This window comes from Chiloscyllium plagiosum, chromosome 14, assembly GCF_004010195.1.
Source record: "Chiloscyllium plagiosum isolate BGI_BamShark_2017 chromosome 14, ASM401019v2, whole genome shotgun sequence".
Lineage (NCBI taxonomy): Eukaryota > Metazoa > Chordata > Chondrichthyes > Orectolobiformes > Hemiscylliidae > Chiloscyllium > Chiloscyllium plagiosum.
In genome coordinates, this window is record NC_057723.1 from 51,765,677 (window position 1) to 51,782,869 (window position 17,193).

The 17,193-nt window shown below is 38.5% G+C and overlaps 1 protein-coding gene across 2 annotated transcripts in view; it reads right to left on the reverse strand.

The window, feature by feature from the left end:
- Positions 1 to 17,193, reverse strand: part of sh3pxd2b (SH3 and PX domains 2B) — a 334,077-nt gene that overhangs the window by 233,159 nt on the left and 83,725 nt on the right. For both annotated transcript variants that reach the window (XM_043703799.1, XM_043703800.1), the window contains exon 3: positions 5,976 to 6,051. In XM_043703799.1, the coding sequence (XP_043559734.1) occupies positions 5,976 to 6,051 (76 nt within the window). The remainder of the gene's footprint in view (positions 1 to 5,975; positions 6,052 to 17,193) is intronic.

Genomic DNA, 17,193 nt, shown 5'->3' on the forward strand with positions numbered 1-17,193 from the left:
ACCTTCTTCACTATCCTATCTACCTGCGACTCCACTTTCAAGGAGCTATGAACCTGCACTCCAAGGTCTCTTTGTTCAGCAACACTTCCTAGGACCTTACCATTAAGTGTATAAGTCCTGCTAAGATTTGCTTTCCCAAAATGCAGCACCTCACATTTATCTAAATTAAACTCCACCTGCCGCTTCTCAGCCCATTGGCCCATCTGGTCAAGATCCTGCTGTAATCTGAGGTAGGTAACCTTCTTCGCTGTCCACTACACCTCCAATTTTGGTGTCATCTGAAAGCTTACTAACTGTAGCTCTTATGCTTGCAACCAAATCATTTACGTAAATGACAAAAAGTAGAGGACCCAGCACCGATCCTTGTGGCACTCCACTGCTCACAGGCCTCCAGTCTGAAAGACAACCCTCCACCACCACCTTTGAGCCAGTTCTGTATCCAAATGGATAGTTCTCCCTGTATTCCATGAGATCTAACCTTGCTAATCAGTTTCCCATGAACCTTGTCGAACGCCTTGCTGAAGTCCATATAGATCACATCTACTGCTCTGCCCTCATCAATCTCCCATACACACACATGGACTAAATGGCCTCCTTCTGCACCATAACACTCTACAATTTTCTTCAGAAACTGTATGTTTTGATTCGAGGTCAACACAATCAGTGGTCAAGATTTGCTTTTTGAAGACTGTGGCGAGGGCGTGTTAGATGTTGACCAAGTCACCACCCCCATAATCCCCTCACCCCAGAAAGCTTGTCGGATTCTGGGCCTATCAGCTTGTTGAGAACTAACATGATTTAATTCACCATCGGTGGAAGGCTTCAGGGCATTCAACGGCGAATAGGTGGATCTTTTTGTTTTGCTTCTTGTAGGATGAATGGGAAGAGGATGGCAAGGGTATTCAGAGATGTGGGCAGTAGGGTGGCTCTCAGAGGCTACCATCTTACTCCCCACCCCACAATCCATGCTTCCACTTTGTCTCAGATTGGAGCTAATGAAGACCCTCCATTAAGTCAACAGGCCTAGTCCAATGGTTTCCTAGTTAGGAAACTGAGAATGAAGGTAATCAGACAGGTGTCAAGTCATTACCATTAATTGACCATTTAAAAGATCTTAATTGGTGGAGAGTTCAGAAGACTCCCACAGGCTTTCTCAGCCAGCACAAAGTGTGATGTGAAAAGAGGGAAGAGTATTTCTTCAGAGTCAATTAATCTAATTGCTACCCCTTCCCACTACCTCCTCAGAAGGGAAAATTACACCCAGTGTGTCATACATTTAGCTATAAAAGCAGATCAAATAAAACCTTCACTAACATTTAGAATATCCCTTTATGTTGATGGGCACAAGATGTGATGGCAGCAGATGAAATTGACAGCAGAATTCAAAACAAAACAAGATTAATTTGTGTGGAACTGAAAATGGTACAGGTAACAACTTGGTAAGTGGGACAAGTTTGAACGCTGAACTTGACAGAATTTATAATACATAGCTTTTCTCCATTTCAGCCTCATCACAATCTTAGTTCTAAACAGAACTAGGCAATGACTACAAGGTTGATATATCAATTAATTTCAGTCCAAGCTGATCGCACACAGTCAAGGCATTGCACAGATCTCAGGCTACTTGGCCACATGATTGCAGGCTACTTGGCCACATGATTGCATGACTAGAATTCCTCCACATGGACTGTATCAAATGATATCCCTGGCTCAGAAACTCACTACATAACTGCCATGCTGCTAACTATTTCATAATCACATTTTTACAAAATCAGCAGGGAAATTATCTGTGGCAATCAAACAGCTGCCGAATCGAAAAACATAAAACCTCCTTACACACACACATTATTTATGCTACCAGTAATTATAATGTTGTAGTCAAACTCAACACTGATTGATTACTGCTCAATGCTCAAAGTAAAATACTAGTACACTTGTCAAATGTTGATCTGTTGGCTATGCCAGAAAACAAACAGATTATTGTGTGCACTGGACGTTTAGGGAATCTGAAAAGGAAGTAGCAGCAGTTGTGATTTAAAAAGGAAATTATTTTTATAATAAGAGATTATACACCAAGAGGTGAGCAATTAGTAAAGAATTATTGGGTGCTATTAATAAAAAGTTTGAAGACTGTCATAGGAATCATGCATAGGCAGATACCAGCTGTGAAATGACAAAACGTGGATTAGATTAAATAAGTATGTTGTAAGGGTGGTGATTTAAATGCAACATTTTAACTCAAATCGGGGATGAATTTAAAGTGGGGCAGGTGTATTCATGATCCACTCCCCAGTAGGAAAGTTGGTCTTGACGCCAACATTAAAAGGAGAGGCTGTCACATAGAAATCATACACTGGCAGTGGAGGGCTCTTATAGTGCAATGGTAGTGTCCCTACCCCTGGGCCAACAAACCTGGATTCAAATTCCAACTGCTGCAGCAATGTGCGTCATAACATGTCTGAACATGTTGATTAAAAAAAAAAGATAGACTGCGTTGGCTTTAACTAGTTAACATGGGCTTCCATTCCTCAAGCCATCTTGCTCTTTAGGTGGTGATGGCTAATCAGATTGACTAGCAGCTGAATAATCCCAATGCAGTTGAAGCCATGGCTGAGAATACAGGGAAATCCCAAGAAAGAAGCTCATGGGTGCCTGACTGAAAAGGTAAGAACAGCATTTTGGTTCAGGAAGGTAGCAAAGATAGTTATGGGAACTAGAAAGGAGAAATGTTAGGTTCTACAGACAGGGGATAGGCAGGAGAGAGATGGTACAGAATGGGGCACAATCTTCTGGAACAGTGAATGCCCCATGAAGCAAAGTATCCACATTTCCTCCCTGCTTTTTAGTCCAAGTTCTAAAAGTAGTGGCTGGTCTTCATCATTCCACCTTTCCTCCTGTATATACTATTGTAGCAGGGACAACCGGATGTCCTTAACTGGTCATTAGTTGAGTGGGATGGATGACATCATGCCTGCCTGCCATAATATGAGGGACAGGCAGATGGTGGGCAATGTGCAAGTGCACCAGCTAGAGGCTGTAAAATACTTCCCAATGATTTATTCAAAATCATTTCATCAAGGTAGGAAATTTCCTGAGTGTGTTCAGGATATGTTTCCAGAACAATATTGTTACAACCATGTCAAGATGAATGAATTACCTCCCTGTTGACCACACAAGATGTTTGTTTCCTATTAGCACATGGCTATATCATACTTCAATTAAAATACAGTCACCAGAACAGTATTAAGGAGCCAATTGAAAGGTTTTTTTTGGAGTGAAAGGGGAATTTTATTACCTATTAACCCCAAGATAAATAGTAAAGCATAATACAGAGAGACAGATAGCATGTCAATATCCTTCTACAAGACACTTGAAGCCAGAGGACCAGCCTTGTTTCAATGAAGAGAGTAAGACAGCATGCTAGTGACTGCATCATGTGCAAAGAAAATTAGGTGCCAACCTGGTGAAGCTAATCGTTGGATTAAAAGAAAACAGCGAAAGCAGAATATGATAGATGAAGTCAGTGCTGGGTCTGTTTTTGTTTGTCATTTATGTAAATGATTTAGATGAGAACATCGAAGGCATGGTTCATAAGTGCGCATTACACCAAAATTTGTGATATAGTGGATAGTGAAGAAGGTTATCTAAGGTTACAAAGAGATCTTAATCAATTAGGTCAACAGGCTGAGGAGTGGCAGATGGAGTTTAATTTGGATGAATGCAAGGCATTTTGGTAAACAACAAGGGCAGGACTTATACAATTAAAAGTAGGGCCGAGGCTGGTGTTATAGAACACAGGAACTTAGGGGTTCAAGGCGTTTAGCACGTTTGCCTTCATTGCTCAGACTAGTGAGGATAAGAGTTGAGACCTCATGTTGAAGTTGTACAGGATGGCGGTGAGGTATCTTCTGGAATGTGGTGTCCAGTTCTTGTTGCCCTGTTACAGAAAAGACATTATTAAGCTGGAGAAGACTCAGAAGAGATTTACAAGGATGTGCCAGGAATGGAGGGTTTGAGTTATAAATGGAGGCTGGATAGGCTGGGACCTTTTTCACTGGAATGAGACAATGAAGAATTACCTTGTAGAGATTTATATAATAATGAGGGGTATAGATAAGGTGAATGGCCGGTGTCTTTTCCCAGAGATGGGAGATTTCAAGACTATGGGGTATATTTTTAAGGTCAGAGGAGAAAGATTTTTAAAAGAATGAGGGGCAATATTTCTTTTTACAGAGTGTTTATATGTGGAATAAAATTACAGAAGACCTGATGGATGTGGGTACATTTATAATGTGTAAAGGACATTTACATGAATAAGAAATGTTTGAAGCGACAATGGGCCAAGCACAGCCAGCTAAGACTAGTTTAGTTTGGGATTATAGTCAGCACGGACTGATTGGATGGAAGGGTCTGTTTCCATGCTCTATGACTCTATAAATGATCCAATGACTAATGGAATAAATAGAAGCTCTGAAGACCTGCCATGTCCAATCAAGAATGATGGTGGATAATTAAATAACTTACTGAAGGAGGAGACTCCATACGTATCCAATTTTCAATGACATGGGAGCCCAGTACATCAATGCATAAGGAAAGGCTGTAGCAACTGCAACCATCTTCATCGAAGAGTGCCAAATGGATTAAGATTCCCACCATGTTCAGCCAATTTAATTCATTCCATGGGATATTAGAAATGGCTGAGGACACTGAATATAGCAAAGGCCAAAGGCTCTGATAACATGATAGTAGTAGTAGTAGTAGTACTGAAGACCTGTGCTCAAGAACTAGATGCACAGCTAACCAAGCTACACTAATGCAGCCCCAATACTTGCACCTATCCAACTAAAGTGGAAAATTATCCATGTATATCCAAACCACAGAAGGAAGAACAAATTCATTCTGGGTAAGTCTCCCCATATCGGTTTACTCTCACATGATTAGCAAATGAAGAGATCTGGTCTATACATGCCATATAGTACAATACTTTATAAATAACCTGTTCATTGATGTTCACATTGGGTTTTGCAAGAACCAATTAGCTTCAGAACTTATTGAAGCCTTGGTCTAATTGAAAATAAAACAGCTGAATTCTCTATATCAGCTGAGAGGGATGGCCCTTGTTATCAAGTCAATATTTGACAGTGTGCACAATCAAGGGGCCCGAGTAGCACATTCACCTCTAAGCATCAATGTCCTGGGTACATTGTCAAGTGTGCCATCTTTCAGAGGAGATTTTAAACGCATCTTTCTGTTTTGTTGTTTGTTAAAAAAAAATCCTGAGACTTTCTGAAGAGAAGCACTGAAGTTATCCATGGAATCCAGACCCATTTTTATCCCTCCAGCAACATCGCCTACTCTAACAATTGCAAATCTTTCTATTGAGTAAAATTGAAGATAATGGGAGCTGAAAGCAAACTCTCCATGGGCTGCTCTCATACTAGCAACAAGAAAGATGGTTGTTGTTGTACTGGTCAATCATTCCAGCTCTCGGCATCTCTAAGAATTCCTCAGGATCGTATTCTAATCCCAACCATCTTCAACTGCTTCATCAATATTCTGACATCTCTTGACCTAAGACCAAGGGCAGCTGGCACACAAGAATACAAGTACTTGCAAGTTTCCCTCTAAGTCAGACACTACCATGACATGAAACTGTGTTCCTGTTCCTTCATTATCGCTAGAAAAAAACCTTGAATTCCCATTCTAACAGTGCTTTCTAACCTTCAGCAAACCTACTTCAGCTCACCACCACCATCTCAAGGACAATTATGGAGGGGCAATAAATGCTGACTTTGTTAGTGACACTCCTACTTAATGAATGAAACAAAAAGACCAATCAACCTCCGTCATTAATATCACAAAGTAAATTGTAGATTCACAAAATCTATTTGTGCTGCCTTTAGGGCCTAAAAAAAAAATGGAGAATTTTTCAGGGTGAGACCAAGAAAGAAAACTGACCACATGTGTTACTGTACCTGGCAGGAAAGGAATATAGCGCTGCTTCGGGTCCTTCTGGCCTCCTTCCACTGGGAAGGTATCCAACAACTGCATCTGAGAGACACAATGAGTGGAATTAGAGAAAGCACTTGCAAATACATTCAAGTCTGAAAACATTTTCAATAAATAGGAACTTTTTTTTTTAAATAATCTTTGAAGACTGGAAGCTCTCCACAAAAACTACACGTTAATACTACTGAAACGCAAACATGAGCAAATGTGTTGTTTAATTAATTTGCTTTGCTGTAACTAGAATTTTCAATGGATCTAGCTTTAATATCATTTATCCTGCATATGTTGCAATGTTGCACATTGCTACATCAATCTCTCCTTTCACTCAGCCAAAATAACAGACACAGATTATATGTGATTTGCTTTTAAAAATGAATAGAACTATATGCTTGGCAGTGCATAGAAATAACTCAACATTTTGCTACATAAATCTGATGCACACCAAGGGTTACAAGGATGAAAGTTACAGCAGAAATATCATTCAGAAGCAGTAAGGGTAGCTAAAAAAAATGAATCAACGATAGGACATAAATGGAAACTGGACAGAATGAGACTCAAACTAAAGGTTTTTTTTTGCCATTCAATTCCTGCCCAACATCTGGTTTACTTAAGTCGGTTTCTTTGCCAGCCACTGAATTGTCCACGTTATTCAGAAAAGAGTTTCATTGGCATCCATGAATCATGAAAGATAACATACACTGGATGGAATTTTCACAGAGGATTGAGGGGGGGGGGGGGGGGGAAGAGTCGGCCATGAGTATCCCATTCAGTTGGATCAGTGAAGAGTGAAACAGTGCTATGAAAGGCCAAAGTTTTAACCATCCATCTGGGATCTTGAAGAAAAGGAGGCCCCTTTTGGACTCACCTGAAAGTCTGGCCTGCTACTCTCTTAGGTCCCAGCCCTAAAACTTACAAAATGTCAGCTCAGAGCACGTGATTTCAACTGGCAGTCAGCCAGCTACCAGTCAAATAACTGCAAATGAAGCCATCCGGTTAACATCAGCTTGGCTTGCTAGTAAGTCCTGGGTGGTTGGCTGTGATTCCACTGGCTGAGAGGCTGGCAGTTAACTTTTTTTAACATATAAAGAAAGCGTGATGGACTTAAGAAAAGACGACATATTGAAAGACAAATTAATTAAAAACTGACAAGTGAGACAAAAGGAAAAATATTGAAGAGATGACATTAATTGGTGACATGAAAAGTGTGCAGTCTCCACCTCCTGGATTTATTCATACAGATCTAATGTTTGTATTTATTCCTGAGCGTAGTGACTTCCCATAAATAAAATATTTGCAACTCCAAGAAACTCTCATGGTTTATTCGAACAGAGTAATTCTAAAATCCTTAGCGAGTACAAGAAAATGAAGGAAGATTAAAATTTGACCACTACCAATTTATACTCTTAGCTTCATACTTAATCCTTCTCCATTTGATGAGACTCTTCAAACAGTACCCTGTAACTATAACTACACTATAGGCACAGTCAAGCAGTTTTCTGATAAAACAATTAAGTGAATTTAGATTTATAAAAATCGTGAGAACTCCTTAAAAAAAATGGGGTTGGAATCCAGGCATCATAAGCTGTGCACACTTGACATGCATGAGTGACAATAGCTGTCTTCATGTGGACTAAGAATAAGCTCATGACTGTTCACAGCAGTTCCAAAATACACTGCAGTATCTTAAGACTTCAATGAATCATTAGATCTGAATGCTACTTTTTAACATCACCAATAGTTTCCACTAAAACAGGAGGAGAATTGTAGGGATCTCCTTTTCCATTGTTGGTCAAAATACTTGGGAAGTGGGAAACGTTTGCAAAAACTCAATGAGGGTATGTGTGGGCATTGTTCATTTTCACTTTATGGTCCTTTTTAAAATGTTGCAGAAATGAACCTGCTGCATAAAATGATTTCTACTTCCTGTTGTATGAGCAGTATATTAAGTAATTTTCAAACTCAGACTTGCTTTTGAGAATTAGTCACAAAGAATTCAAAGATGAATTGGCCTCACTCATTGCAACATTCTTTTGGCTTTCTTGCATTTTTAAAAATATTTTATCTTTTTTATTAATTTTAGTTGTGACTGGGAGAACACAGTAGAAGTTACCGTGCTTGACAGCCCGCAGCAACAAACTAAAACACAAACTGGTGGGATAATATGACTGTTGCTGTATCTCTCCGGACAACCTTTGCTTTTGATATTAATCTGACTTAAGATAAAAGGTTTACATTCTCTCGTTCCAAACACAATTCAAGGATCATTCAATTTAAAAGCTCCAATTTCTCAAAATATTTGTTTTTTAAAAAAAAAGAGGAACATGTGACAATGTTATCAAATGACATCTGCAAATATTAATGTCCTAATACTTGCATAATTATTTCATCTTACGCAAATGACAAGTATTCAATGACAACTCCTGTATTGTACAAGTTTAATTGCTGTTCTGTGCTGATTTAAATGCTTGCAATTTGGGCAGCAGAAGGATCTGTTTATTTCAGGGCCTTTGTCAAGACAGTTGATATCGATAGTCCATTAATTGCTAAGATCTTACTCCAGAACTAACAATCAGCTCACAAATAAGTAGACATATCTGTACATCCTATACACTTCAAAGTATTCTGCACACATGCTAACAAATCTTCCAATACAGCAACGTACACACTGGCACATCTCATCACAAACAACCATTGACTAAAAAGCCTCACTAACATGCTTGGTCACTTCCTCAAAGCACTTAAAGTACTAAGTAATGGTAATGTTTCAGATGTTGTTTGCTGAAGGCTTTTTTCAAGTTAAAGTGGTGAATGACACATTACTGGCTAAGAACTCATCATGTGGTTTCAGAGATCAGCTAGTATTCCAGGTAGAAGATAGATTATCATCTTAAATGGAGCAACAACTTCAACAGAAGCTTACAGTATTTGCAAAAAGCCAAATGTTAAGTAGACCTCAAAGAGCTGGATGTTGGGGTCATTGTTGTTCTTCATTTCAATAAGTTACATTGATTACTAGGCTCATACACAGTTTGAAGATGACAAAGTTATATACAGAATTTAGGAATCAATGCGAATGAACATGATTTAGGTATATTTAGATAAAGGCACATTTTAAGCCCATGTACATTAAATATGCCCTTTGACAAATAATTGCAGTGTTACATATTGGGCCAACGAAAGCATAGACACATGCATGCCATACAGATGTATTCACTACAACTTAAAGCGTGGGAACCAGTCTGGACTCTGAAGAAATTGACAACATTTTTCACATGTCAGTTCTCTTGTGAGAGATTGGCAGGGCGTTACTTGGGGGGGTGGGGGGGTAAGCGGTGTGCGGTTGAAGTGGTGAAGATAGAATGTTTCAGTCCTAATAATTTCCATACATTTTTCAGGTTCAATCCAGTGATGGTCCTTCACCTCATTAACCCCCAATGTAGTGGGCACCTGCGTCAACCTATATACTAGCTTCAAGTAGGAGAATAAACTGCTCACAACTCAAGATAAGGTAGATGTTAAAGAGGCTCTCAACTGAAGATTTCAGTTCATACAATGGAATCAGATCATGGGGTAGGTAGAAATGGACAGGTGTTATCTGAGAAAAAATAAGTGTGCAATATAGATTAAATGCAGATTTTGCATTCGATATGAAGGCACGTGTCAATATGTTCTCATGCACTCTTTCATTTCCCAAACATTACATGCTGCTGACTTCTACAAATCAAGTCTTTAGCTAAATGCTTGTGATCAAATGGTTATTCAAAGTAGAAAATTAGAATAAGCAAACATGAGTGCTGGTGTAATCTCAATAAAGAGACTTCAGATGTAAGATTCCCTCAAATGAAACACTTGGGTTTGTTATGAATAATACCAGTAACAACAAGCATTACTCATGTACCATTAATAGAATATATTGGAATAATTTAACTAAAATGCATAACAAAGCCTATCAATGCAATCATTACAAATAAAAAAGTGGACATGAATTAAGCACACTATAATGTCCTCCTTCAATCTTACGACAGCAGTCTGATGACCTTTCCTGCAACCCTCCACCCCCACCCCACCCTCTCCAGGGGGGGTGCAGGATTACGTTGGCACACCCATCCCAGAAACAAATCAGAACCAGCAGATCACGACTCCAAGGCACAGTCTCACTACCCTCACCTTTATGCTGCAGCAAGCATAAACCCCACCTATCATTTTTAAATGCCTCAAGAATTGATCGGTCTCTGAAAATCCAGGCCAAATTTGCCTTTCAGTCAGAATCAAGAATGTGTAACTGTCTCAGTTTACACATGTTCATATAACAATTGCTAATACACAAAATTTGCTTTATTTGCATTAGCAAGTAGAAGGGAAATAAACTAGTCGCGGCAGGAAAGAGAGGGAGGGAGGAAATTGGTATAAGTTAAGATTCAGAGCAACGTACTCGATTAAGAGCATTATCAGAGGAAATACATAACCACAATGTGCTGGAAGGATGGAATGGAGTTGGTGCCGGGACTGGAAAATAAATTTCTGTCGAAATCAGCCACTTTGGCAGCTTGGGAATCTTGTGCATTACTGTCACTCAGTGGGCCTGTTAATGCATTTAAATCTAACTAAATCGACACATTTACATTGGATTACATTTTGATTGCTTTTTATGAAAAGACCGATGTACAATTTCAGATCACATTTTTAAAACTGCTGCTGTCAAATGACAATCAGATAGTGAGCATCAATTAAGCCTTGAATCAAGAAGCTCAATTGAATGGTTATTTGATCAAACATAATGGATGCCTGTTTTTTTCTGTTAAAATCAGAAATGAACAAAAAAACTTTAACAGCTGTGCAATACCTATTGTACATGTTTGCTGTCAGTTTGTTATTAAGTCAGGCTCATCAGTTTATATTAGTGTTATATTACTTAAAATATGGACCACCAGAAAGCAAAAAATGTTTTTTGTTTGAGTGTTTTAAGCTCCTAATGAGTACAATCTGGTGGTTTATTGTATCTCTAAAATGTAGAGCACAAGTAGTCAATAATACTTACAGTATAATTAAATGATATACTGATTTTGAACAACTTGGTTTTATCTTTACTAATTTTAACAATTGAACTTGCAAGAAATATAAAAACACATTGTAAGGGTTTTTAAACAGAAAGAAATGAAGTAAATGTGGGTTCCTCAGGAGTGGATACAAGTGAAATGATAATGGGAAATGGGGACCAACAGAGTTATTAAACAACGACTTTGTACTTTTATTCAATGTTGAAGACAAAATAAACTAGGAATAGTGGAGAACTAAAAAGGGACCTACCGATAATTAAGAACATAATATAATTCATAAAAATGGTGGAATTAATGCAGCTAAAAGCTGATATTTCCTAAATCCAATAGCAAACACCTCTGGCTTGAAAAAAGGTGGCTGCAGTGCTAGTGGATGTATTCTTCCAACATTTCCTAGCTTCTGGAATGACACAAGGGATTGGAAGGCAATAACAGTATAATTGCTATTTAAGGGAGGGAGACACAAGGCTTATCGTGGATAGCATCAGTAATTGGAAAATTGCTGAAATCCATTATTAAGGAAATGATAAGTAGACACTTTGCAAATCATAGTATGATTTCAAAGAATAGCCATAGGTTTATTAAAAGGAAATAGAGGCTTTGAAGATATAACTAGCCAAGTAGATAAAGAGGAACTAATAGATGCATTATATTTTAATTTTCAAAAATAAATTTGAAAAGGTACAATATGAAAGGCTTTCACACAAGGTGAAGGCTCATGGATTTGGGGGCAGGTGAATGGGGATGGTATAAAGCATGCTAGCAAATTGATTAAACAACAGAAAATATCAGGAATAAATGGGTAATTTTCACACTGTAAAACATTACTACCAGAATTCTGCAAGGATCAATTCTAGGGTCTTAATATCTTTCTATTAATATTAATCAAAGAGATTACAAAATGTAACATGCCCAAGTTTGCTAGTAATACAAGGCTAGGATACTGTGTGGAGTTTTGATTTCTATATCTAAGAGAAGATATGTTACTACAATGCAGTTAGTGCAATTAAGTTACATGATATTGCTTCTGGGATGAGAGGTTAATTCTACAAGAAACTGTGTAGACTTGGTCCATAGCCTACTGACTTAGATGAATGAAATGTGATTGCATTAGAACATGTAAAGTTCTGAAACAGCTTTACCAGGCAGCTACTAAGAGGCTGATATTCTTTCTTCCCCAGTGTGTTGCAAAACAGGTTTGCCTGTTCTCTTTGAACTTTATGTAAATAATCAGCTGCATCGCCCTCAAAGACGCGCTGTGGAATATGAATCCCCATCTTCTAAGAATATTATATCACTGAATTATTAATAATTAGAGGGTATTATGTAGTGCAGAAGAAATAGCAGTAATGCACCCTTTAAGCACTTTGAACATTTTAAATTATTTAGCCCAGAGGTTCGGAGGCCAATTGCTAGTTAACTCAAATATATCAGAAATCACACCAAAGTACACTCTGGTGGGAGGGCACAAAGAATATTCGCTTACTTAAGTGGAGAACAGCGTCCCAAAAAGTAAAAGGAATATTTATTTTTGTGTGATCAAACCAAACTTCATGGTTGATGACAACATCACACTTAATACTACAATCACGTTTTGAATACAATGCAATTTATTCTTAAATTACCTTTTGTTTTACAATCTAATTTCTTGTTATACTTTTGTTGTGAGAAAGGAATGGAAATTAACATAGGACCTTGATATTTTGCTTAAGTAGATTGTCTCAGGCAAAACATCCCACTCTCCCAAGGGGTACATTACGATATTACACAATCAACTGTAATGAATCCAAAGACAAATCAAACAAGCTCTTATACTTTCCTTGCTTCAATGATATCGGGTGTTCAGAAGCTTTGATGAATGGCATAATGCTGTATCAATTCATATCAGCTACTATATTATTATGCATTCTGCAGATTAAAGCTGGACAGATTGACACACTATCTGTCTAAGGAGTGTGAGCATGCCTCATGAAATCAGTTTACAAAGAAAGAAAATTATATTTCTTATTTTGTAGGGAAGGACAAAGCCAGGTCAAAGCAACAACAGTATACTAAAGAACATTACATCCCTGTTCCTTTGGAAGTAAATCTGTCTATTCTCTACACAAAGTTAAAATGTTGCCTATAACAAGAATTGTAATAAGTTACACTAAAAACCTTTTTTCCCCCTATTCCTTTAGTGGAAGGCAGAAGATTATTGCACTGTTTTATGGGTAATTGTCATCAATTTTATTAAACATAGAATAATCAGTGTTTCTAACTGCGAGATGATTGCCAAACTGAGTTTAGCACTGATCCCGTCAAATGATCACAAAAAGTAAAAACGTATGTTCCAGTAAAGATAACCAAGATTAAAATGATTTGAGATTTTTTTTCCCCCCAACTGAAGATGCTCAAGTTGGTTTTAGCAGTTCATGCTGTCCAGCCAGTGATCTTCCTGGCCAGTAGAGGTCAATTGCGGATGGAAGTCACCAAATGGTACATTATTCTTTATCTGCTGTCTGATGAAAAGTCTTATCTCAATACTTAATAGAATGCCATAACATTGAATTCCTTACAGTTGCTGTCAATAGCTTGTGCAAAATCCAGTCAGTCAGTCAGTCACCAGGAATTATACTTAATTAGCCCACAACAAAATCTAATCAGCATGCAATGTAAGGTTCAGAGAGCTGGGATCAAGTACATGCAATTTAATTTTTGCTGTTTTTATGTGAAGGAGTGTTAACTACAAACCATGTCTACTCAATTGAACTTTTAATTAAACTGTTCTTATAATTTATTTTACCCTTTTGAAACAAGCAAATAAATTGGCAGTTGTATTTCATTAAGTTGACATTGCTATTAATAGGATGGTGTGCATTTCACTGGAAAACAAATAGTTACAATTTAAACATAAGATATTCACATCATATTTTAGTAGTTATTAATATACATTTGTGAGCATTCTATAACTATGAAAATCTGTTGGGGCAAAGACTGAACTGACACTGTTGCACTGATATATAGCAATATTTGAGGTAGACACATTCTTTTCATTTCACAGTTGAAGATGTAGTGCAGTACAATGCAACATTGTGCTGTGCCATTAAATAAACCAGGTTAATGGATTATTCTGAACTTAGAGACATATGGTTTATAGCATGTGCCATAGTCTAAATTGAATCAACTGAATTGTAAAAATTATCTAATAAAACGGAATGTCAAACAAGGGGAAAAATCAACCTCTATACTTGTACATCTCAGAATATTCCACACTAAGCCAATTTCCCGTCAGACGCGTTGTACGCTTTGCATTATAGTCCATGATTACTGACCTGAAAATGAAGTCAAGCTTTTATCATTGAAGAACATGCATTTGTGTCCATTTTGAAAGGTGACATGGACTACAATTTTCTATAATTGCATTAATCTTTGTTAATAATTAGAGATTCATTCTGTATCCATCGAATGATAGGACTGACATCAGAGCATTTCAAAATAAAGGAATACAATCAAGAGGAAATAATAAGCTTGCATGGGATATATTATCAGACTAAAACTGCTGCCAGCAAAAAAAACAAATCATTAAGGTAAAAGAACCACTTTTTTAAAAACTGCAGTAAATAGAAAATTCAATGTGATGTTTCAAGTGACCACAGAAATGGCAATAAAAGTACTGCAGCACAGACAATGTCAAACGTTTCACTAGACAGAATAAACAATAGTGTTATTAATTTTCAGCAGTCAGTGTTTTCATGTCTGGCTTGATCAAATTACTACAAGCAGAGACTGTCTGAGCAGGAGTAAGCTGCTGTCTCATTTGGAAGATGGGTGGGCTTGGAAAAACTATCAATGTCTTTCTGAATTTTAAGCACAAAATAAACTTTGCATACAAATTCATTTTTCTTGGCAATGGGGAGAAAGGCATTTTACCTAATGTTAAAAATCACAACACCAGATTATAGTCGAACAGGTTTATTTGAAAGTACAAGCTTTTGGAGCACTGCTCCTTCATCAGGTAGCTAGTGGGGCAGGATACATAACATATAGAATTTATCATTAAAAGATCGAAGTGTCATACAATTGATGCGATGGACTAGACAAACCTAGATGGATGATCATTCTTCAAATACTTAGTATGGGGATGCAGGTTTCAATTGATTAATATGTAAATCCAAGAATTTCTGTCAACTCACTGCCCTGAGATAACTTAAGGTTTTATCAGTACATTAAAAGCTGACATCCCAGCTCAGACAATGCATTAAAGGTGTGAGGTTAAAGTCATAGATTCAGGGATATACAGCATGGAAACAGACCCTTCGGCCATACCGACCCAATATTCTAAATTTATCTAGTCCCATTTGCCAGCACTTGACTCATGTTCCTCTAAACCTTTCCTACTCCTATATCCATCCAGATGCTTTTTAACTGTTGTAATTGTACCAGCCTCCACCACCCCCTCTGGCAGCTCATTCCATACACACACCACCCTCTGCATGAAAATGTTGCGCCCAAGGTCCCTTTTAAATCTTTCCCCTCTCACACTAAACCTCTGCCCTCTAGTTCTGGACCCCACTACCCCAGGGAAAGACCTTGTCTATTTACCCTATCTATGCCCCTCATGATTTTATAAACCTCTATAAAGACATCCCACAGCCACAGTCTATTCAACCTCTTCCTCAAACTCAAACTCTCCAACCCTGGCAACATCTTTGTAAATCTTTTCTGAACCTTTTCAAGTTTCACAACATTCTTCCGATAGGAAGAAGACCAGAATTGCACATAATGTTCCAAAAGTGGCTTAACCAATATCCTGTACAGCCACAACATGACCTTCTAACTCCCATGCTCACTGTTCTGACCAATACAGGAAAGCATACCAAACGCCTGCTTCACAATCCTACCTACCTAAGACTCTACTTTTACGGAACTATGAACTTGCACTTCAAGGTCTCTTTGTAAAGCTACACTCTACAGAATCTTATCTGTAAGTGTATAAACCCTGTCCTGATTTGCCTTTCCAAAAAGACAGCACATCACATTTATCTAAATTAAACTCCAGCTGCCACTCCTCAGCCCACTGGCCTATTTGATCAAGATCCCAACATACTCTGAGGTAACCTTCTTCACTGTCCACTATACCTCCAATTTTGGTGTCATCTGCAAACTCGCTAACTATACCTCCTATGTTCACATCGAAATCATGATAAGCAGTGGACCCAGCACCAATCCTTGTGGCACACCACTGGTCACAGTCTGAAAAACAAACCTCCACCCTTACCCCCTGTCTCTACCTTCAAGCCAGTTCTGTATCCAAATAGTTCTCCATGTGTTATATGTGACCTAACCTTGCTACCCAGTCTAACATGAGGAACCTTGTCGAATGCCTTACTAAAGTCCATACAGTCTGTCTGTATCCCAACCTGGAGTCAGGTTGGTTTTCTTTCCAAAACAGGAGTTATAAAATATCACACTGATTCACCGCCTACAGATTGTGTGCTTTTTGAACAAAATAGAACGTATCTGCAAATGCAAATTCACCCCATGAACTTATACATGAACGCATGTGGGAGAGGGAAAGTGTGGGCGGCATGGTGACTCAGCGGTTAGCACTGCTGCCTCACAGAACCAGGGTCCCAGATTCAATTTCAGCCTGGGGCGACTGTCTGTGTGGAGTTTGCACATTCTCCCTGTGTCTGTGTGTGTTTCCTCTGGGTGCTCCAGTTTCCTCCCACAGTCCAAAGATGTACAGGTCAGGTGAACTGACCATGTTAAATTGCCCATAGTGTTACGTGCATTAGTCAGAGGGGAGTGGGTTGCTCTTCAGAGGGTCAGTGTGGACTTGTTGGGCTGAAGGGCCTGTTTCCACACTGGGGGGCAGGGGGAGGGAAAGTGTCTGTATGTGTGTCAGTGTGTGTGTTTGTAGGTGCGTGGGTGTATAGGTGTGTGTGTGTCTGTGTACACGTGCATGTGTGGGTAAGGGGTGTAAAAGCAGGAAAGTGTATGTGTAGGAGAGAGAAAGTATGAATGTGTGCATGTGCATGTGTGCACGCGTGAGGGATAGGGACAGTGGGTGTGTTGGAGTGAGCATGAACCTGAGAGGGTACGTGGGTGTAAAGGAGAGGCAAAGTTTGTGTGTGCATGCATG